Source organism: Antedon bifida, chromosome 1 (assembly GCF_963402885.1).
Source record: "Antedon bifida chromosome 1, ecAntBifi1.1, whole genome shotgun sequence".
NCBI lineage: Eukaryota > Metazoa > Echinodermata > Crinoidea > Comatulida > Antedonidae > Antedon > Antedon bifida.
The window spans coordinates 27,734,781-27,759,788 of record NC_136226.1 but is presented as its reverse complement, the minus strand read 5'-3'; the positions used below and the strand labels follow the sequence as shown (position 1 = coordinate 27,759,788).

Genomic DNA, 25,008 nt, shown 5'->3' with positions numbered 1-25,008 from the left:
AACAAATATTATAATTCATTATGCATAGGCGTTTACAGAATATTATAATTCAGAATGAAAATGTTAATACGACACAATGTGAAATTATTAATTTTACTGGTATGTGTGAAGCGATAGGAGTATAACTATTATAAAACACTATCTGATTACAGCGACCTTGTGTGCGACATTGACGTCATCGTGGTCATGACTTTATCCGACAGAGAAGAAACGACGTCATATCGAGGGACTAATAATAAATGAAAGCATTATAAGTGTAGTAAAAAATCCGTTTATCAAATCGAAGCTTGAAGCGTTACAAAAGAAAGATACAAACCGATAGCAACCGTTGACCCACAATACAATAAAACATATTCATTAAGTATCTCAATTTTCATATTAATTATCATATATTAATTGTTGGTAAAAATTGACATTATATAAATTATGTAAAATACATCATCTTAGAAATAGAATCGAACAACGCAATACATCTAGACTAAACTGGTATAACTAGTGATCACGTGTGTACAGATGTGACGCAATTCACTGAATGCGTCGCGCAAAACGCTATGGAAACGCATGGCGTTATTGTACGAACGTATGTGTACTTGTACAATACGAAATACAGCGTTTCATAGATCGGTAACCATTACCACATATATTAACATATCTAATTATCAAATCAAGGAGAATTAGGCCTAAATACTCACATACGTTTGCACTTGTTTTACAAGTTATTCGTAACTAATAACACGCCAATGAAAGCATACGGGATTAACAAACAATACGTTCTCTTTTTCTATGTATCAATATTTATGCATAGTTTCGTTATGCTTTCTGTGACCTAATTTCGTTGATTAAAATAAAATTATAAGAATCTGATAATCCAACAGCAAGTTAAGCGAAAACCACCCGAAGAAACTAACCAGGATAAGACGTCATGTGACGTCATCGTGACGGTATACCAATCCAGGGGTCACGCTACATTTCAGAAGAAATTAAAATCCAAATTTCTATCATTAGGATTAACAGAAAATTAACACAACATTGAGGTCGATAACATCTGAAATCTGGGCGTCGGGAAATTGGCCTATTTTCAGTGGCTTATCAAGCACAAGCCAGAAGTGTTAACTTCGACTTAAAGTGTTCTCCCGTTGAAATTTCATGGCACCCCATCCACACCCCGCCAACCCCCACCCACAAAAAACTATGGTAATAATACAAGTACTATTAAAACACTTTATCAGAAATCAAAACACACTGTGCGCAGGCTGTACCTTCAATACTGATGACAAAGCTCATGGCACTCAACAGCGAAATTACATTTCTTATACTCGAATAAAATAAGGATAGGAGTCACACAGCGACAACCAATTATAAACTCTATTAATTTACATAGTCAAGATATTTTCAACACAAGTATATACAAGTTTGTCTACAGATACTCAGCATCCATGACTAATATATTATATTTCACTATATTTTACAAAATAAATTACATAAGTTTGAAAATACTTAATTCATTATACACTGGGAGTGCCATATTTTGTGTTATGTCGTACCTTCTCTCATCCAAGTATGACGTGCTAACGCTGACAAACTTGGTGAGTACATCGTGTGTTATGATTAAAAAACATTGACGCGTCATGTACAAAAGATATTAACAATTCTAAACAGGCCTCATGATTTGACATTTAAATACATGAACCAGGTATATTATTTAGATATTATAATACTATGATACAAGCCAAAATTATCATTAAAGGTTGTATGCAAAATCAAAGGCTAAATGATTTACATTATAGATTGAATTGTGACCAACCGTCCTGTTCTTCGAGGCTGGTTTGCTTGTTTGGTAGTAGATGCGCAAGTTCGGCTGGTAATTCGATGTTTGGGTCCGAATTGAGTAACACTAACTGTTCTACGCCTGCTTCGTGAAGTACGCGTAATTCAGGTAGCTGTAGGAGCATGCGTGATAAAAATGCTGCTTGTCCTCCGTGATTGAATGTCACGTGATCATTTAAACATTTAATGATTTTGTTTTGCAAAGCATCAACTCTAGCAGGTACTTTTAATCCATGGCGATCTACAATTTAAAAAAAAAACGATTTATGAAAAAACAGTTTTGAAACAAAACGAGAAACGGTCTATGGAGCGCCGTTATATAAAACGCATTAAGCGCAAAATGTAAACTTTGCAACAAGTAACAAAATGGAATCAGAGGAGATGGAGGGTCGATGGAACCAAGGCAAGAAACGTCATGCTATGGTTGTCGTTTACACTTAAAGGAATGAATGCATACCTGTTACTAAGACGAGAGCACAGAGACATGAGAAAGATGAAATGTCAATTTCTAGACTGTGAAGAGTTCTGGAGAATTGTCTGATTTCATCTAACCACGGACCAAACGCCTGCTGACATTGTTTCTTGTGCAGCACATTTCCATGACAAAACACTAGAAAATCATCATCTGGGTTCATTCTGTTAAAAAAAGTACCACAGTGTTATCAATAAACTTAGAAACTCTAATAATATTATCTCGTATCAGTGAAAAGAAAGGGTCATAGCAGTTACGCGCGCGTTACGCGTACAGAAGTTCTTTAACAATTATCAGCATTTGAACGCTGGTGCTTTCGTTGCCGTTTTCAACCTTTTTTCCAGCTAGCAGTTACCAAAATTGTTAATGTAAATGTAAATTTGAAGGAACTTGAGAGTAATATATCGTTCAGTGAAAACAGTTAGGGGTCATAGAGTTTACGCGCGCGTTGCGCGTACAAAAGGCGTCAACGTCACATTGCTATTTCAATTTAAAAGAACTGAGAGTACTAAAATGTGCTTACCTTTGTGCAATTTTGAGTATGAATAATTCGAAGCTCGCAGCTTTCAGTAGTAATTCCTGATCTTCAAGGCAAAGATCTGTGAACCCTGGTATCTTTCGTGCCCATATTCTAATGACGTCAAGAGAGGAACACAGATGACTGTAGAATTGTTTGACTTGTTCACCAAAAACCGGCACAGTACATGACGTCTCAGGTAATTCAAACTGTAAAAACAACATTTATTATTATTTCATCATGCGATTTACATTAGAATGTCATTAAAAATATTTAGTGATAAAAAACCTTTTTGGAGAAGGCCCAAATAATAAAAATAGCATTATAAATTAAAATTATTAACACACACTGTTCAGTTGTGATGTATCTGCATGTCATAGAACTATTTTTAATCATGCGAGTATTTAAATATCTCCAGGTGATGACGTCGAATTCGCTACTCAGCTAATAATCACAATGAATACCAACACGATCCATTTAACTGTCTTATGACGTGACGTGACGTCAATATCTAAAACATTACTTTAATGAGATTTCACGGTGGCTGATGACGCATATCATTTAAGACGCGTACCTGGTCATAATTGAAGTCGGCTTTAGCTGGAGAAGAGTCTACGTGGGCTCGCACTAAAGCGGTTATAAGGCTGACCGGTGGTGAAGGAGGCGCTACATCCGGACTTCTAGGTTTGGTAGGTAGCCTTCCTCGCCTTCCTTTTAAATCATTAGTCCTTACAACTGAAAATAAACACATACAATTTGTTTCAATACAAGACAACATGAAAAATCGTTCAGTGCCAACATAATAAGGAAACAAACGACGCGCGCGTATAAACGTTGATGACCTGGTACATGTGTGTACGCGCGCGTACAAAGTTTGATAATATTGCATTGTACATATTGTTGTACGCGGGCGTCAGATATGTGTACGCGGGGGTCAGATATGTGTCCGCCGAGTTCAACTAGAAAACATATCAAAACAAGCTTTTCCTGTGCAAGCCTATATTTGAAGTTTTTTCTACTGTATAATTAAATATATGTTTATAATATACACACTCAATGAACTGCGACTTCACTGACACATGGAGAATTCACATCATATTATACTAAATAAAATAGTAAAATAACAACAACATCCAAATTATATTAGCTATTAATTGCCGTCATTAAATGGTTATTATGCAAGAATAACAAAAAATTTAAATTTTTGCTTTGGTTTTACTGTTTTATCGCAACTCTTATATAATTTTCCAGATATATGTTATATGTTAATTTTATTCTGTTATATTATATCATCTGAGTGGATTTTGTTTGCCTTGGTTCACCTCTATGCTACGCTAAAGTGTAACGTTAACGCGCGCAATTCCCTACGAAGGTAAAAATGATTGATTATATATTGCGCGTGGTATCTGATTACAGAATCAGATATTTACATTTCCATATATTCGTGGTTTTATCGTCTGTTCCAATTCAGACGATAACTTAAAATCAGACGATAACATTAAAAAAGACGGTAGTATTAACAAATATCATTTTAGTGAAATATTTCCTACCTTCTTTGACCATTCCAACAGCTAAACACTTCTGAAATCGACAATATTGGCAGCGATTTCTCCTCCGCTTGTCCACTGGACAACTTTTTGTCCCCAGACACACGTATTTAGAATTTTTTTGCACTGTCCGCTAAAAGAAACAATGATTTGTTTGAAAATGCTAACCAATGTGTGAAATTGCGTACATGAAAAAGCTTATTATGTGTGTACATGTGACAAATGTATGTCTGACACTTGGCGCGCAGTAGGTATGTTTTATATGTCGGGAAAAATAGAAATTAGATGTCAATGTCACATGTCTCACCACCGCGAACAGTTTCTGCAAGACGTATTTTGTCAGGGATATTTTAAAATTATTTAATAAATTAAAAGTGATTTACCTTAAAGAAGCCTTTACATCCTTCACATGTTCTAACACCGTAATGTTGACAAGCTGCACTATCTCCGCACACTGCACACATACCATCTTGTTGTGGTCTATGTGGTGATGTAGTGCCACTGCTACCAATAGAAGACGTCGATATCGGACTTAGTTTCGATGACGACGCGAGCACCGACGGCCGTTCGTGGGTATTCCTTGACGGCATCGATGATTGTAATGTAGATGGACACTGGTAATGTTGTTTGGAGAACGTACACGACGTCGTCGACGGAACGTCTTGGAATGAAGAATGTTGAGGGTAATCCATGCCGACGTTAGCCCAGGCAATATTCATTGATGTCGGTGTTTCAATTTCGTTGCTATCGTGTTGAAATGGTACCGATTCCATTGATACGAAAGAAGGGGGTGGTGTTAACGGATCGTGAGTAAAATGCACAGGAGAATTCATCTCTGTGTAAGAATTCTGGGGACTTTTTGGTTGTCCGCCAAACGGAAATTTCTGATTAATGTTTGAGTTCGGAAAGGACGGCGTAGGTGGCGGCGTCTGGGTTAAATGTTTCATACTATTTGATATTGTCTGTTGTTGTGGTGACGTAACACTGTATGCAGAAGATACTGGCTGCTGATCCGCGTCCAAGAATGCAGATTGCGGATACGCGTCTATACAAATGGCTCCAGAAACCGACGAATGCATCGACAACGATTCGTCTGACGAACTCTGGTATTGTTGTTGGCTGCTATTTTCCGATTCAAAATTTGGGACAAATTGTTGACCGTATGTGTCGGCGAAACTCGGTAGCATTCGGTCAGAAAACACATCGATTGAACCATAGTATTGTGACGTCTGCATCTGATGTTGTGATGTCACTGCGGTGACGTTTGCACTTGGACAACAGTTGGTCGATGGACTACCGTAAATACATGTACAAGATAAACTTTGCCTTGGAATGGCTTCATCTGTAAACATAAAAATAAGAAAAGAACAACCTTTAGTCACATTGAATGTGAATGGAATGATGCGGATGCTATTGGGTTATGCGCATTGGGACATAAAAACAGTTTGTATGAATATGACATTTATTCAATAAAAAATACATTTGTGATGTAAACATAAGGTTTGAGCTGCACTTGCAGAACATTCGGTAAATATATTTAGTGTGAATCAATACCGTACGATATTGCATCTAAAAAGAAATTCGATGTGACAAACATATGACACTGTATCATGGAAGTTGCCTACAACTAATGCCATATTTGTAGATATAGCAACGATAATCGATGCTAATCGAATAGCATATTACTTACTAACAGACAGACAAGCAGAATATACAACTTGTAAGAAAATCCTACCTTGCATGCTATCGCTTCCGAACTGAGCTTGACTGAAAAATCCAGAGGAGTAGGCTGACTGCATACCCACCAGCATGATCGATGACGCTTGGTTTACTGTTTCGGTCGGAGTTTCCGGCGTTCTGAAATATATAATATTTAGGCATATGTTAATTGGTTTCTGACGCGGATAATTACGCATGCTCGCGAGTGTCACAATATGCAACATTAAAAGAGATAAACCCTTGGGTGGCTTATGGTACATAGTATTGGTGCCTGTTTATTTTAGCTGGTAGACATCTAAGCACCGGGGGAATAAGCTGCTGCAAAAAAGGTCTTTGATCGATCGAAAGCGGTAAAGATATTAAATTAAATATAGGAATCATTAATTTATATTATACAAACTCCATATTGTAAGCTTTACATATTTGTACAGACATCTGTTGATCTGTATAACTAATTATAAGTTATAATTATGATTTAGAATTAATTGTATTATATATTCTTTAAAAAAAAAGATTATGAATTAGAGTTACTGTATAACATTAAATTGTTGCTATATTGCGATGACAGGTAAACTGCATGAAACCAAGTATGGGCTTAAGACCTGGCACTAAGCAACTTAATTTTATTTAGGCTTATGCAGAACCGATAGCATTTTGTCTCTTGACAACAAATTTTACATAATAACGATTACAATGAATCTGAATCACTTAAATAAACTGAATCGCACTGTACAACTGAATGCGAATCTGTGAAATGCGTTTTATCCGAAAGGAATGCGTATAAAACCTTGTATATAATCAGGACAGTAATGGAAAAGCAGGTTTGTTTTTGTACAGTTGTGTTTGTGCATGAGTGAAAAACCAATTTACGCTGTGTATGACGTTGTCGCTAATGCAACTGCGTCAGTGTAATAGACCATCACACAAACTGATATAGTATATTAGTTTCATACTAGGGGCGCCAAAAGAGATATATGCTTAGTTAAGCAGGTTGATTTAGGCTGATCGGGGAGTTTTATTCAAGCAAGTAAGTATAGGCCGAGCAGGCTGGGTGGCACGTAGGCCTAAACCATGGTTTCGTTCGATGTTCCGATTAGCAACAAAACGTGCGGAGATGCAGTATAATAGTTGGCAATGATACCGTTTTGTAATAATACTATTTTCGATGCCAATTCGCCAATAAAATATTGCACTACAACATGATGCGTTTTCATAATATATACGAATATACATTAGAAAATGTAGATGTTTTAACAGCTAAATATTTGCATTAAATAGAATGCGCCGACGGTGTTTTTAATGGTTGAAGTCAAGTCAGATTATGGAGATATAGAAAGTTAAGTGTTTCATTGAAATTAGAAGATCATTTGGTGACAGAGGAAAGCGGAGGATAACAGCGAGCTGATGATACAGTAATTGGTGTAATTCAGAAAAAAACAAACAAAAAAGTAAAATGATGAAGGTAAAAATAAAAATGTTCTACCTCCATGGTCTGATACCAACTAGACATCCATTCATATAAAGTCTACGAATGTTGAAGAAGTAAATATGTGGTTACTGTAGAATAGACAGGTACGTACTACACTACAGAAGGACGGAAAGAAGGACAGATACCATTGGAAGAACGAACCAACGACCGGTAAAAGTTTGGGTATCTTTTTCAATTCCGGTTTCCAGTCTTCAATATCGATACGAATCGATAGAATAATAATGATAAGGATGAAATAGTGCCAACACTTTATAACTAAAATGTTTCTACGAACTTACCTGGGAAAAGAATAATGCCTCATGGAATAAACCATCAAGAAGGAAAATCCAAAAGGAAAATAAAAATCCAAGAGCCTGAAATGACACCCCTGGTAAATTCAGGAGACAGGCCGAAGTACAAACAGTAAGCGGCAAAGAAGAGCTAGACTGACTCAATGAAAAGCTAAGAGAAACAATCGCCTGCAAAGATTAACATGCGTACACGTAATAGCTGTACGATTTACCATTGACTGCATCGCCTGCAGTGCTTGTGTTCAGCTGTGACGCAAACAGTCAGCAACCATTTGCCTGGTATGAATATAAATACTCTCCAACGCGCATGTCTCCTACGTCGTTGAAATTCTAATAATAAACCATTCTACGTAATAGATCGTGGCTTCCCATCTCTTGTTTCGTGAACCGATCATAGCTTGCGTATTTCGCAAATATATGTCGGTTGCCTACGTCAGAGCTATACTCGCTGTAAATGATTACTCCTTTAGTATTGATAAGGCGACAATACGAATGAATAGACCCGAGTTGGTAGGGGGCTTGTTCGCCGATATTCATTACGTACACTACGATATCTCGTGACGGACATTGCTGTACTTCTGACGCGCAATCGATTTAACTTTCTGACAATAATGCGCATCTCAAATTAATGAGCTAATAAATAAAATGCATTTTAGGTCTGATATAATTGCTTCGAACAAATCGGACTGTAATTATCGTTATCGGCTGAGGTTTAACCAGCTCAATGAAGCTTCAAATCGTCAGGTAAACCCCACCCAAATTGATAACGATAACGATATTTTTCTGTTAAAAAGTACGGTACATGGGCTGTTAAAGATAGGATATTAGCGCGCTTTTACGTATCCGTTATCGTTATCGGGTGAACGAAATACAAGAATGTATTATATCCGGTTCGACCCAACGGAATATCACTAAATTCAAAGTGTCCATATCGGAACTGTATCGCATTGGATGTTTTCCTCTCATTATTTAATCTTTACCGGTCCAGGTGTAGGGAGGTGGTGCAAACGTTGCAATCATGGCCTTAAAATACATCCTGTTTAATCGGACATGTTTGGTTCAAGTCTTCGTTTGGTGGTAGACGCAATATAATTAATTTGTCAATTTATAAATTACATTTTGTCCTTGCTAGTACGTTCACACCCTTGCGTCGATGCACTCGGCGTAAACCTTGGTTCCCACGAGGAGTAACGCAAGAACGTAAACGCAACGCAAGTATTTTGACCAATCACAAGCGATGGATTATTCTTATTTATTGCTTGCGTTGAACTTACGTCCTTGCGTTGCGTCCTAGTGGGAACCAAGCTTAAACGCACAGTGACGCCCAAGCGTTGAAGGCAATGCTTGCGTCAACGCACATGAGGTAACGAGAGTCCAAAACATATTCGTACCATCAACATACTCTGGCAGGCACTATCTAAACATATAGTAATGTGTGCTGTTGGAATGTGAACGTGGGCAGACTATCCATATTGTTCATTGACGTTTTCTAAGCCCATATGGAGTAACATTTCTACGGTATCCACCCAATCATTGATGTATACGTTATATATTGCCAAATTTAGTGCGAACAATCAAATGAGACAATAAAAATTATATATTACTAAATTGCCTTAATTGTAGCTAGGAACAGATGTAAAAACAATGGATTTCAGTTCTTTCTTACTCTACTTTTACATGCCATTCACTGAGAATATAGACACAATATATTGTATTATATTCATAAATTCAACCAATAAATTAAAGTATGTATATATTTCACGTAATAAAACTACTATAATTGAATAAAATTGTCAAATAAAGAGAGATTAAATAATTTGTACGAATTATAATACAAATATAAATATTTATATTTAAAATCTGCATTGTTTTTGTGCTCTGATATGTATTACTTTTGTTAGATTTTTTTTTCTCGGTTATTTACTTTCAATAAAAGCAAAAATAAATCGTAAATCGACCAAAACTGATTCGTTTTCGATCTGCATTATATTTATACGCAATTCGAATTATTTTTTCATCATTTTTCATACTTAATGAAGATAAACCTTTTAAAACATGGTCTAAACAGAATTAATTTAAGGCTGCACTGCACTGTTTTATGACGTATTTTGACTGGCCCTCTATTGTACTTTCACTTCACTGTTTTTATTCCACAAACAATCAAAATCATTATTAGCCTCTCCTATTGGTCATCGCGACAAAGCATCATTTTCACCAGTAATATAATCAACATCCAAAGCACTAATTCCATCAATAATTTAGTCCAAGACGCAACTCCCACGCAATGAAACATGAGTCTATTCTATGTACATCGCGTTCTCATTTTGATAACAGTTAGGAAATGAAATTGTGAATGTATATTATAATAAATCACAGATAATTTTATGTGATAGAAAAATTGATGGGTCTTCACGTAGGTTATTTTTTTAACTGCCTTGGTCAGATTTTATTTAAATTTAAATAAATACTAACCCTATTAATCAAATAATAAAACACTCTTCTGTACTAGTTGGAATTGAAAACAAGGAACTACCATGGCACAATGACGGGACGCGCGCGTTCAAATACTGATAATATAAATTTTATTAGCTTTTGTACGCGCATGACTTTTGAACGCGCATGACTTTTGTACGCGTACAAAATTTATACGCGTACGGATTGTGTACGCACATGGGTTTTTTTTGGACGCACACGGTTTTTGTACGCGTATGGCTTTTTTACGCGCACGGATTTGAACGCATATGGTTTTGTACAGTCACGTTTTTTTACGCTCACGGGCCTTTGTACACGCGCGTAACAATTGTGTTACTGACGAACACTCATGCTAAACGTAGATATCAGCCTTTGATACTGTTCTACCACAGAATTTGTATAGAGTATACTTTTTTGTTTATATAGAAAAGAAAACGAGTTTCTAATAATGTAATGCTGACATTTCAACGTTTGAAAGAAAATCCATAAATTGTGTACATAGTTACCAAATTTAAATAGAACTATAATTAATAAACAATAATTTACGTCACAGCATAAAGAACAATGATGATAATAATAATCTCCAAGTTTTTTGCAAATTTTGTAATTTGAGCGTCAGATGATAACGATTTTTCGTTTTAGGACTGTAGACAGTGATTTTGTTGCGCATGCGTACACCGTTCATTATAGATTATTTGATCGAGTTAATGTTCGTCAAGTTTCGTCTACCGTCCATAATCGAAAGTTCGCTATTGAAATATGAAAATAAAGAGAAGGGAGTATAGGCCTACAACAATCGACAACTCATATTATTCTATTCTAGATTAACTTAGGATTGTATACACATGCGCATTGATTACTGGTATATAATTATGGTCGATCTAACATATCTGTAACTATCTAATGATAATGATTTATGATTTATACGTATGGTATAAATTAATTTAGGCTATAGTGAGATGAAATCAAAAGTTTAGAAACACCATTACGGACTCCGTGTTAATGATAGAAATGTTTGTATCCTTTAAATAGAAATAGGAATCAAGTTTCAATAACAACGTAAGTTTCTTAAAATAAAGAAATACAATATTTACATCAGATATGATTGTAATATGATAAACAAGTTAAAATTGCATTCTAAATATGTTTACATAAACAGATACATATCCTTAGCTTACTATCAATAATTGAAAGCGAAAAAAAAATGTCTCCAATTTCAAATTTATTTGAGGTTCGAAAAAATATAAAATAATATGCAACAGTTTAAGCTATTCGATTGCCCAGCAACAAAATATGTTACTAGGCCTAGGCCTGCATTGTCTGCTTACCCCTCTTGAAATCTCCGCTGCGAGGCTACTGCACTGTAATGAATGATGATGATTATTTAGTTTAATTTCGATATTAACAGACTCGAACGCATCATCATGCGTCTTTGCCTTCGCATTACGGTATGCCGTCTGTTCGCGTGACGTCATCTGATTAATCAATAGCGATTCGACGACGTCTTCAAACGTCAGACGATAAAGTTTATCAAACCCAAACCAAAAAACAATAAGGACAACTCATAATATTATAAAATTATATGAAACAAAAGATATTATAATACAGTAAACAGACTATAATAGCAGAAATAACTGAAAATAACTAAATGTGTTCTAAATCCGGGTTCCAAATAGTACGAGGTTGCACTCACTCGCGCTATGTTTGATGAGAGAGACAGGCTATGTGTGTAGATGTGCGCGGCACAGTAAATAAGGGCGCCTCTACAAATAGACACATATATTAAAATAAAAGTAGATAGCATATGAAAGTTTACTTGTATTTTCGATGTATGAATTGTATATAGATCTACTGATAAATTACATTAACATTTAAATTCAAATTATTAAAACATGCTGAGTGACGTTAAATATTATTCAAATATTAAAGTTGCACGATTTACCAAATTACAAACAAAAAATAAACATTCAAGGCAGATCAGCAATTGTAGTAGGCCTATTAAGATGCGATCCACCACCTGGATGCAAATTCAAATGAATATCGGAAGTGAATAAAAAATATAAGGGCAGTCACTGAAACACTCACCTATGAGATGCGTCAACAGCGGACGAATGCGAGCCACGATTTAAGTACATAAATTTGAGAAAATCAGCTAAAATATCCCCGATTTATTAATTGCACAAGACATAGACAAGCAATAATGTATAGTTTTTCACAAGCACAGTTCGATGGTAAACGGCAGACCAAGCAAACATCTGCAAATACAAACTACAACTGCGAAATGATTCGAATAAAGCTATCTATAAGAGAGATGTAAAAGCAATGCACGTCATTTGGCCATCAACCAATAAGCTACCACAAACAATGACGTCACAACTCAGCCAAACGATAATACTGCTCGGAGTAGAATCGCATATCGATGCGATAAATGAACGTCAGACAGAACAGCGAACCAATAGGCTGTACGACGTATTGACCCCTCCACCTCGCTAGCAAATTACTCGTCGTCCCCGATTTCTAAGGCTTACGCAAAAGAGTAATTTTTCATTGTGTGCATTGATGGTTATTTTTAACCATCGTAAATTGTATGGAGAACAGAAATAACTTCTAGGCGGTTGACGTCCAACTGAATGGCATACCAATTCATGAGGCGTATAATAGCTTTATAAGCGCAACGATCCGTGGCGAATTTGCGCTAAAATTATACTGAATATGGTTAGAAATAGACAAAGTTTTGTTCTCTTAAAACCTCTATTCAAAGCTACACAAAAGACGATACCAGAATGAATAAAGTGCTAAACCTTTAAATACGTATTCCGACGTCACGATCTACGAACACAGTTATACATAAACTATTCTTTCTTTTTAGATGTTCCTGTGGTTTCCTGTGTATATATTTATTTTCTGTAATTATCATATGCAAAATATCACATTGTGCGTTATGCGCAGTTTGTAAGACATTATACAGAACGAGAAGTGCGCATCTTTAAGTTTACGCAAACGTATTAGCTGGAGTCGTTTGTGATGTGCGTGAACAAGATGTTTTAATTGGTAAAAATTATGTCAGGTGGTCAAATATAAAAATCAATATACCTTTCCCAAGAAGACATCCGTCACTCCAGACATAATCGACCATACCTTTAAGATATGAACCTATCTGTCTTATTTGTCATATAGCACTAACCTGACATTTGTTACTCCTCCTACTAATTTGGGGCATCTTTTAACTCTCCTTATATTTAACATTCGCCTATATTAGGCCTACATTTATTTTGCGGAAAATGTTTTTGGACCAGTTTATTTGTTTGGAACCATTTGCTGCATTCAGTAATTTATTTCGTATTCTATAAAGCTTGATTCCCACAAGAAGTACATCGCAAGTACTGTGATTTGTCAACTCACTTAAATGTCTTTCACACTTGCTCTGGTCCGGCTCAGGAAAATAAATTTACGACGCACCACGCGTCTATGCGCCAATTCCTCTCTGTACTGTATCTCCAATTATACAGAAATGAAACAAAAGAAGCGCATCGTGCATGGTGCTAATTTCATCCTAAAAATTCTGTTGATTATTCCCACAAAGTACATATCAAGTATACTGTTGTTTTATTATAGTCCTATCACAGAATAATAAATAATAGACAACAATAATATAAAATACAGTAGTGTGTATAAAAACAAATATTTTCTTACTAGTTCGCTTTAACTTTGATTCCAATAGCAAAACTTCCTTTATCTGTTCAAACTTATTTTATTTACCCGATTAACTTGGTTCTACACCCACCCAAAATTAGCCATCTGTGCCCATTCAACCAACTTATCCGCATTACTTTACCTTTACCTTTACTAAGCCATAACGGGTCATTTGGTTAAATGTTACTGATCGCAAATAAAATGTAGGCTACGCATGCACCTAATATATTTGTGATTGGTGTTAGATTGGATCATATTAGGCCTATTTAATAAAAATAATCGCGCAATTTCACAATATTTATAAGGACCGTATTAAATAGAAATACACTTAACGTATATGCGTGGAAAATGTCTCTCACCTAAACCCCTGTCTCCATCCTCAACCCTCTCTTTAAAACAAAAATCGGGATGGGGAACCATACGGAACGCACTTACAAGTAAATCGTCGAATGTCGGGGGCCATCAAGGCGATTCAAACTTCATGCCAATATAGAATGAAAATAATTTCATGAACTTATTTGTTAAATCTAAATTTTAGATTACACTCAGTGGCGCATGATTGATAAGACTACAATAGCCTCGAAGATTGTCCATAAAACAAAAGATTACCTTTATATATACACGATTTGTCGTCGATAAGTCTACATAAATACACAGATTAAAGAATGAATGAAAACGAAAAATCATTTAAGTGTAGACGGGATGACGGTGAAGATACAATTTATCTCGTATAAAATGTTTAATTTGAAACGAAAAGGCAATGATTTACAGTAAAGGGGATAGAAGGTAGGTGAAAAGGGGGGAGTATAGGGTAAGGAGGCAACCAAATTATGTAAGGTTCCACAGGCGATTCTTGACGGGTGTCATGTCTGAGGCTATCAACTGCGGGGATGTTTTATGCCAATAGACGGTAACAGGTAACGGGTGTTATTAGGTGTTACAAGCACAGCATCTCATACATTTACCGAAAGCATAAACGTATTTCGAAAATGAAATGTACATATACAAATAAAAATACAATTATTCATCAAATCACAAATCACAAAAATGTATAGAATATAGTGGGAAAAACGTGTATAGTAGTCAGGAGACAAACAACTGCAGGAAATAATCACAGAGTATAGTAATAAATAAAAAACGGGTATCTTACCACCAGCACACCCATCCTCGTGCAATGCCAAATCAGCGTGGTGCCATATCACTATATAACTATATGCTCCAAGTAATAAATACCCGCTCAAATCTCATGACGGAAGTGATAGCCCACAGACTTAACTCCTCTGATGGAGATTTCTTCTATTTCTTCTCGTGTAAGGCTATGAAGTAACTTGGATGATACAGTCAAAGTTAAATTCCTTATAAAAGCGCACCATATTTATCATAACCTGAAATAAGATTGTATCCAAGTATTAATAATGTGTAACTTTTAGATTATATTTACATGGTAGGCCTTGCGGTTTAAAAAATGTATGGGAAAATGACTATCCAAATCAAGAAAGAACCGACATTCCAAATACACCTCAAATCCCTAATCTGAAATTATAGAAATCATGTAAAACAATATTGATTGCTAACGGTAACATTCTATTAGCCTAGGTCACTGTAACACTGCTAAGCAGTTTTATGACGGAGCCTCATACTGTAACTAGTCAGTGGTGTCACTCATTAAGAGTAGGGTTGAGGGTGGTACATTTTCCGATAACCTTTACTGTTCTCAAATCCCTGGGACAAAATAATGTACATTTGTTTCCACTAAGTCGCAATGCAATGGTGTGACCGCAACTTAAGTAATTTGACCAATCAAGACACGATCGAGCATCTGAACTGTCATTTGTTATTGGTCAACTCCGGTCAACTCACTTGCGTTGCGCATACGTCCTTATGTTACGTACCCCCTAGTGGAACCACGCTTTCGTTCCCACTGTAGGATGCAACGAAAGGGTGACCGCGCAACGCAAGCAATTTGACCAATCACTGTGAATGTGAATTGCGTTGCGTCCTTTGCAGGAAACTAAGTTTAAAGTGGACGGCGGTGGCGTACGTACGTATAAACAACCGGTAGTATAAAGATCCGGAAGGTGTAATCTCTGGATCAGAAAAACTTGCTGTTTTAAATTTAAACTCACACAGTTTTATAGTGTTAGCATTTAAAGGTTGTTGTAGACAGATAACTGTTTTTTTGTGTGGTGAAGATGGTAATTTGTTGCCGCCCACCATCAACGTAATCAAGCATTAGCGAATCTTGCTTGACATTTTGGAACATAATGTTGACAGAGATGGATTTTCATTCCTACGTCATTCTTAGACACCTCAAATCTAAAATGATCCTGTAACAGTCTATGTGACTCAAATGAAGGAAGTGTTACATTAGCACTTAATTTTAATTACCGTAGGCCTAATTTATATAAGTTCGAATCCTGACCATGTTATTTAAAAATAAGAAAGAGGTTATTCGTTATTGGGAGCGTGATGTGTTTCAAAGAACATTTCAGGGAGAGATAGGTCGGATGACTGAAGCAAAGACTGAGGTACGTAGTAATCGGGGATTAAGAAGATCCCGTCCCTCCCCATAACATATTTTGACGATCTAGGATCTATGACGTCATATGGAAGTACTATTGACATGTTATTTGGTCGATTGTAGGCGACTTGGATTCTGCTTGAATCAATTGACATTTTTCTGTGCGTGCAGTTGATTTTACAAAGTAAAACGGCGATCCTGGGGACAACTAATGATGTAATGCATACATTTGGGGTCCTATCGGAAAACCGGGAGGTCCCTATTAGGAGCAAATTATAATATTGTTAAAACAATAAAATAACCTCTTCATATGCGATACAGGGACAGCCTACGGCGAGTACATGAGATGGCCGGGTAACACTGACATAAACAAAGAGAAGAAATCATTCTGTTGTTGACATATTTAGAGCAAACATTTCGTCAAGAAAAAAATAAATACAAAATATTGATTCAACTATTTAGGTATACTGTAGATAACTTTTCTAAACTTACACAGGAAACAATAATACAATATATATAGCTCATTGTGTATTCAACAGGAACACCGGTGTGTGAATGTATTATTTATAGAAACACACTGACGGGTTTGACGTCATCGGCAAAGTGAATGTTTATTCAATTTTGATCGTTCGCTGAATAGTGTATCGCTTAAATGAACACAGTACGTGAGACCCGAGTAGTATTTTTAGAAAGGGCTTATCTTTATTTATAGATTTCTTAGAATAGCCATATATAACCTTGTGAAGGGGGGCTGGGTATGCTGACGTAAAACTGGGCCTATAAAGATAACCTTTCATTAAAATGACGCAAAAGGCTGATACCATTGTTAAATATACCCAACAATAACATTATTTCTGGGAATGTGTGAGTGATATACTTTTCTAATACAACTGGCGTTGAAATTAATTAAAATAAATTAATTTAAAAGCCTTTTATTAGATGCAAACATGTAGGAAGATTGCTGCTTACGGAATTACCGTAAGGCCTTATGTTAACCATGCTATTTAAAGAAGGGTATCCGTCTGCTACTACTTCAAACAAAACCAGTATGTATAATATTATGTGTAGGGTATGTTGTTTTTTTTTAATCGTGTGGCGGTTTTGTTGGTAGCCATAAACGACGTATCCAATTCAATTTCGTTATTATAGTTCGAAAGCAAGTCCCGATCACCGTGTGTATGCGCGCGAACTGTTTCTCGTTATTTGCAGGATAATTAAAATGATTTGAAAATACAATATGTAATACTGTACTAACTAATACAACACTCAATACCAACTTGTCATCGGACCACAATGGTCTACCCAGTAGGCCCCGATCTAATAACACACCATCCTACCAATCCACAGCAACATTGCATTACTACCAACCCACCGCAACATTGCATTACTACCAACCCACCGCAACATTGCATTACTACCAACCCACCGCAACATTGCATTACTACCAATCCACAGCAACATTGCATTACTACCAACCCACCGCAACATTGCATTACTACCAACCCACTGCAACATTGCATTACTACCAACCCACTGCAACATTGCATTACTACCAATCCACAGCAACATTGCATTACTACCAATCCACAGCAACATTGCATTACTACCAATCCACAGCAACATTGCATTACTACCAATCCACCGCAACATTGCATTACTACCAACCCACAGCAACATTGCATTACTACCAACCCACCGCAACATTGCATTACTACCAATCCACCGCAACATTGCATTACTACCAACCCACAGCAACATTGCATTACTACCAATCCACTGCAACATTGCATTACTACCAATCCACAGCAACATTGCATTACTACCAATCCACCGCAACATTGCATTACTACCAACCCACCGCAACATTGCATTACTACCAATCCACAGCAACATTGCATTACTACCAATCCACCGCAACATTGCATTACTACCAATCCACAGCAACATTGCATTACTACCAATCCACCGCAACATTGCATTACTACCAACCCACAGCAACATTGCATTACTACCAATCCACTGCAACATTGCATTACTACCAACCCACAGCAACATTGCATTACTACCAACCCACAGCAACATTGCATTACTACCAATCCACTGCAACATTGCATTACTACCAACCCACAGCAACATTGCATTACTACCAACCCACAGCAACATTGCATTACTACCAATCCACAGCAACATTGCATTACTACCAATCCACAGCAACATTGCATTACTACCAATCCACCGCAACATTGCATTACTACCAACCCACAGCAACATTGCATTACTACCAATCCACTGCAACATTGCATTACTACCAACCCACAGCAACATTGCATTACTACCAACCCACAGCAACATTGCATTACTACCAATCCACTGCAACATTGCATTACTACCAACCCACTGCAACATTGCATTACTACCAATCCACCGCAACATTGCATTACTACCAATCCACAGCAACATTGCATTACTACCAATCCACTGCAACATTGCATTACTACCAACCCACTGCAACATTGCATTACTACCAATCCACTGCAACATTGCATTACTACCAACCCACTGCAACATTGCATTACTACCAACCCACAGCAACATTGCATTACTACCAACCCACCGCAACACAGTCATCCTCCACATCAAGGTACGACCATCAGCATGTCACCATCATCCGGTAAACACCATGTATTGAACCACTATTCTCCAAACTAATCACCTTTGGTCACTATAACAGCCCGGTCGGTTTACGAATACATAGTCAGTAAAACCATGGAGAAATAAGTTATTATTTCTCCATGGTAAAACTATAACCGTACCATGATGAAGTCCCGTCACATGTCAGGATTTTTTCTAAGGACAAAATTACAACTCCACTCCCAAAGACTTGTAATAAGATTTTGTTTATGTAGAGCATCTTGTGTATATGTTTGTCTTTTGAACCCCTGAGGGTCCCTAATGATCAGCAATTGCTGGATGGATCACCCTCATTAATGAACCCCAAACCATTTTACACAAGATCATCTACTACACCACACCGCACCAACAATGACCACCGTCTCCATCAATTGCAACCATTACCAACATAGTGGTGTTACCATTACCACAACCACAACCATCATCGTTAACATAACATTACCATATTTCTTCTAAAAAAACATTCATGTGGACACGAAAAGAAAACATCTGGTAGAATAAACATTACGAATGACTGAAATAGAATCGAGACTTGTATATCAATAATGTCACCAACTATATGTATTATAGGCCCACGAGGTCAGTGTATATGCGATCTTAGGAATCTAATATTCACCGAAGGGGTCCACAAACTATGTTAACATCCAAATTGCGATGACAACGTTTGAAAACAAACGCATAAATCCTCGAATATCATTTTCAAAAGTTTTCGTTGAGGACTAGAAACATGGAGGAATCAATTATGTTTCCTGAGAAGAAAAAGTATTTCGATTGTTATATTGCCGTGAAGCCCCGCCCCTATATCTCCCCATGCGCGGTATTTCGGATATACATTTGTTGTACTTATTAACTAAGCACATTATTGTCTAATTTAGACCAAATTCACAAATATAACAATTGTTCGTTTTTGTCGGCATTAACCTTCGAACTATAGGATGTGCGTATATCTGGTGGTGCAACGTTATAATGTAGTATCCTTATTCTTCTGGGCAGTTTGAATTAGGTGTCGAAATTTGTTATTGGAAAAATATAGTTCGTCTAGGCCTAGGCCTTAGTTAAAATCTTTTTGAAATGTTTAGTGCGGCATAAAGTAATTGTGGTTATAGTGTGAATTTGATGGTTGGTTATAAACTTGTTGGCAGCGTAGTTGTGGCTAGTAAAGTTACTGACTATAGCTCGCATGAAAATGGCTAGCGTAAAGTTACTGGCCGCTTGCGGAAAGTTACGCTATAGCTAGCATGAAAGTGGCTAGCGTAAAGTTATTGGCTAGCGTAAAGTTACTGGCCATGCATAACGTTATTTACTTGCGTAAAGTTATTGGCTAGCGTAAAGTAACGTTACTGGCTAGCGTAACGTTACTGGCTATGCGTAACGCGATTGACTTGCGTAAAGTTACTGGCTAGTGTAACGTTGTTGGCTAGCGTAAGTTTATGGCTGATGCGTAAGTTGTTGCGTAGCGTAAAGTCACATGACTAGACGTAAAGTTGTTGGTAAGCGCGCGTAAGTTTGGTCTGCAAGTTCACCCGTTTTGTACACCTACCTTGTTGATAATCTGTGTTTTTCTATAGTATAATAATCGATTGGTTTCGCAAAAGATGCATGGAAGTGGTACGATATAAAAACTAAACAAAAACATGAACAGCACATCCTTTACTTTACTACATTAAAAAAACTTGTTTAAGTAACTTTTAAATATTATGTAACGAAAAAATACGATAGGAATTAAAGGTTATCAATTTAATCTACGACCCACCGAATAGAAATGAAAATTCAGTATAGAAATCTTACCTGTACAGAGACACCGTCCCGACGCTAAAAACTTTTTCCAAATATCCCAAAGCCCTGTACACACGAAATATCGGTGTGCCTTAAGCGAATGAATGTGTATTGTATCCCGGGTGGAGATTTTTTCGGCGTGTTTTCCATAACCTTTGTGCATTATTGTTTCTGGAGCCATGTTTCTGTTGAAAAAACTTGTTCCGCTCAAATAAACGTGTATTCATCGGATCGGCCGAGGAGGTCGAATGATAAAATCTGGCAAAAGTGAAATTTTAATTTCGAAACAATACGTATAGAATGTTGATACCGAAGCAGTAAATAAGGGTGACCATATAGTGTCATTCTCTTTGCTTTCTTGACGCACATCTGCCGGAGATAGAGAAGTAAAGGCATGCGTGTACAGACTTTTGCCTACGTCAGTAGCCGAAATTGAACGATGTTTGCATCAAGAATACCTTCATTAAATCGCTCCTTGCGTCAGAATATTGCAGAATGTATACATAAAATCACCTACTGACGTCAGCACTCATTAGCGGATATTTTTGCGCGCTCTAGAATGGATATTTTCGACGCTGTGATGATGATGAAGCTAATATCGCTTGCGTCACTACATCACATTATGCAGAAGCTATGTTAATGTAATCGGTTCTTATACCAATCAACGCCGATCCTATGCCGAAGTCATACGAGGAATTATAATCTATGTTGCTAAGCAACGGTAATGAGATGTGGCTTATAATAACGATTATGGAGAACGTAATGCGGGAGCAACAACAAACTAATAAAGCGATCGTGAATGCGCCCTCTATAAAGTTATGTCGTTTACACTTTACAACGCAGCTGTATAATAGCAGGCTTTCATTTTGAGATGTAAGACGAAGCATGAACGTTAAATCGACCAAATACAGACATCCCGACGATAATGAATGGAACGGAGTTATAATGCTGGGATTGTACGCATACAAACCTGTGCACTTTTGACGATATACAAACCACTATTGAGTTACTGCAACATGATATGACGTAGTACATTTCCAAGTTATCTGTTTAGATTGTTATAACTAATCTAGTTTACTTTTCAGCACTCTTTTAACAAATGGTTTTTACCATAGTACATAATGATACTATTTTAAAAGACAAACTGAGACTGTAGAAAAGAGAATTACGCGGTTACTTTATCCAAGTCCAATAAAACTTTCACAAATTTAAACTTCTTAAACTTGCGGATATCAATAAGTACCAAATTGGTCTTTTTATGTAGAATGTTATAACTAATTTAGTTGTGTACTTTTCTATCACTCTTTGAAAACATTTTTACCATAGTCATAATAATAATAATAATAGTTCATTCTTATATAGCGCATATAAGCAATACTCCCATAATGCAGCTAGTAATCAGCGCAAAGTTGTGTCTTGATCTAACCGATTTATACACCTGGGTGGAGAGAGACAAATGTAAGTAAAGTATCTTACCTAAGGATACAAGCAATGCGGCGATTCGAACCTCGATCTCACGATCAGTAGTCGAACGTCCAACACACTGCGCCACACGCCCTCATAATAACAAGATCAAAAGACTCAGAAAACGTAAGCATTTCACTAGTTTCTCAGTGTCATGACCTAAATTATGGAATCAATTTAACCAAGAATTAAAGAAATTAAAATCGCTCCATTCCTTTATCATTTTAGATTTTAATTTAAATAAAGAAGTTATCATTTATTCAGAAATATTTTCAATAGAAATATCTAGAGATATGTAATTTTGTATAGAGATACAGTGTGGCGTGCCATAGCAGATGGAACACAGTTTGCTGTCTGATTCTTTTCATTGTAGTGTAAGGTACGAACATAGTTACCGTACAGTATTTTAGTTTCTGTTTGTGAATAAGTTTTGAAACACCAGGGGGCGACATTGTTGTTTTCATATAAATTATCCACATTTAGTGAAAACAAAACAAACAAAAGGTTCGCCTGAGCCAGCCAAAATAATGTAAAACAAATGCGAGAATGAAATTTACTCCACTACTAGATCCAATCCCTTAGATTATTGTAAGTATCTACTTCAAACCCGAAACAAACTTTTTATTTATTATGCGATTACATTATAACTTCAATCATGGAGTAGCTTCAATCGGTGGATTTGTTAATCCAGTTTGAATAGGAGAGGGCGCACTAGCATGTTTCTAATCAGAGCCATATATATATGGCTCTGTTTCTAATTCATCAAGATATTATTTGAGAACAGTACGTGTTCCAAGAAGCAGCCATATAATTTCATTCTACGGAATTTCAAACAGTTTGCATCAAGACTACTCTTTAAAACCATTAACCTAATGTGCTACTAGATTGTGGCTGAAACATTACGGGCCAACTATAAGAAACTTTCGGAGTATCGGAACCCTCAGTGGCCTGGTAAATAGATTTCTACGGAGCTCTTAAAATGGACGTGACTGTTACTGCCTGCAGACATTTATTTTATTGTTTCTCATTATTTAAAGATGTACTGTCATGAAATATGAAGATTAATAAAATAATTTAGATTAAGATAAGATAGTTTTTTAGAACAATTTTTTTGGTTATAGTTGATAACTATTATGTGACATTAACATGACATGCATATTCTACAAAAAAACAATTAGCAAGTAGCGTTGTGTAAATACGATCATGGAGTAAATTATTACTCCATGATAAGATATTATATAGATATTATAATTGTCAAATAGGCCATAATACACATGTTTCTAAGCGCTTTCACGGAAATATAAACGAAAGAAGGTGAAGATAATTCACTATGTTCACTGTTCACTGCTAGCTGTCTCCTCAGAGCTCAATACGGGAACAAAACTCACAGGAGCTAAGGTAAAAAAAGGTGTATATGAAGTATAAGCATAGCTTATCATATCCAAAATCGGATTCAAAGTTTACTATTGCCGATCTTTTTTATTTTATGACGGTTCTGTTTTTGTGCGTTTATATAATATAAACATTAACAATAAAATAAAATTAGTTTTTTCTCAGATTTTAGTATTCCTTCCCGCCTTCCATTATATTGCTTCAGTGTTTCGCTCGAGTTCAGGGAAATACACGTGTTTTAATACCATTAATAATAAATATTAGACGGATATACTTACATGTACCTTTGTTTAATCACTGGGGGAATGGCTGAAATAAGGATAAATTATTAATGTTTTGGAATGTTAGGTAATGATGCAAAACCGTTTCGACTGAATAAAAAAATGGAAGAAAATTAGGAAGCGCGATGACACAGTGACGGGACAGGACATAAAACGCTAAACGGGAAACATCAAAGGAATTTCTGCAATCAAAAGTAATTAAAAGTGCTCACTACACAAACAAGCCGACTCGAGTGAGATGTAACATGCGTTTGGTGATTTATTCACGATTCATTATAATGGATATTGTGGAGATCAGTTAAAATAATCACGTGATACGCAGTTAAAATAAACACGTGATATTAAACTCAAAATACTGCAGTTTCTCAAATATAATCTGTTATATATAACATTAACAATAATAATTATAACATAGGTTTTTGTAAACGGTCTAAATAATAGAATTGATATAATCAAATAAAAAAATAATCACGTTTAAACAAGAATAATCAAATAAACTTTTCTATTTAAAAAAAAATAAGGCGTAACAGTCATGTATGAAATACAACATGACCATCCCATATGGACTAATGTCGTTAGAACTGAAGGAATGATCAAAATCAAAATTAAAGATGTATTGTCCCCCTGAAAAAATATTTTTTTTGTTGAATATGCCATTTTAATGTCACAAAATAGTTGGCTACTTAAATATCGAAAAAAATGTATTTACTTGAAAAACTGTAATTTAAAGCAAACAATTAATGTATTTTTAGTTGAATTTGACTATTTAACATTTTTCGGAAGGGATTAACTTTGTTAAAAATACAAAATAACCTATACAAAGTCTGATTTAATTAATCTTGGGGGGGGGGGGACAA

General features: G+C 36.1%; 2 protein-coding genes across 4 annotated transcripts in view; one reads left to right on the top strand and one right to left on the bottom strand.

The window, feature by feature from the left end:
* Window positions 1–25,008, top strand: part of LOC144848543 (cyclin-Y-like protein 1) — a 70,056-nt gene that overhangs the window by 2,711 nt on the left and 42,337 nt on the right. The gene's annotated exons all lie outside the window — the stretch shown is intronic.
* Window positions 48–21,381, bottom strand: LOC144848254 (nuclear receptor subfamily 4 group A member 1-like). Of its 3 annotated transcripts, XM_078704980.1 has the most exons (9): window positions 21,027–21,381; window positions 15,177–15,411; window positions 6,099–6,220; window positions 4,747–5,705; window positions 4,367–4,496; window positions 3,391–3,551; window positions 2,823–3,025; window positions 2,285–2,463; window positions 48–2,068 (listed from the first exon to the last, which is right to left on the bottom strand). In XM_078704980.1, exons 3-9 carry the CDS (start codon window positions 6,172–6,174, stop codon window positions 1,782–1,784), a joined length of 1,995 nt encoding a protein of 664 aa, XP_078561106.1. In that variant the 5' UTR covers window positions 6,175–6,220; window positions 15,177–15,411; window positions 21,027–21,381; the 3' UTR covers window positions 48–1,781. The 3 variants fall into 3 exon arrangements, with proteins under 3 accessions (XP_078561106.1, XP_078561096.1, XP_078561101.1); XM_078704970.1 differs by lacking the exons at window positions 15,177–15,411; window positions 21,027–21,381 and adding an exon at window positions 12,419–13,126; XM_078704975.1 differs by lacking the exons at window positions 15,177–15,411; window positions 21,027–21,381 and adding an exon at window positions 7,850–8,081.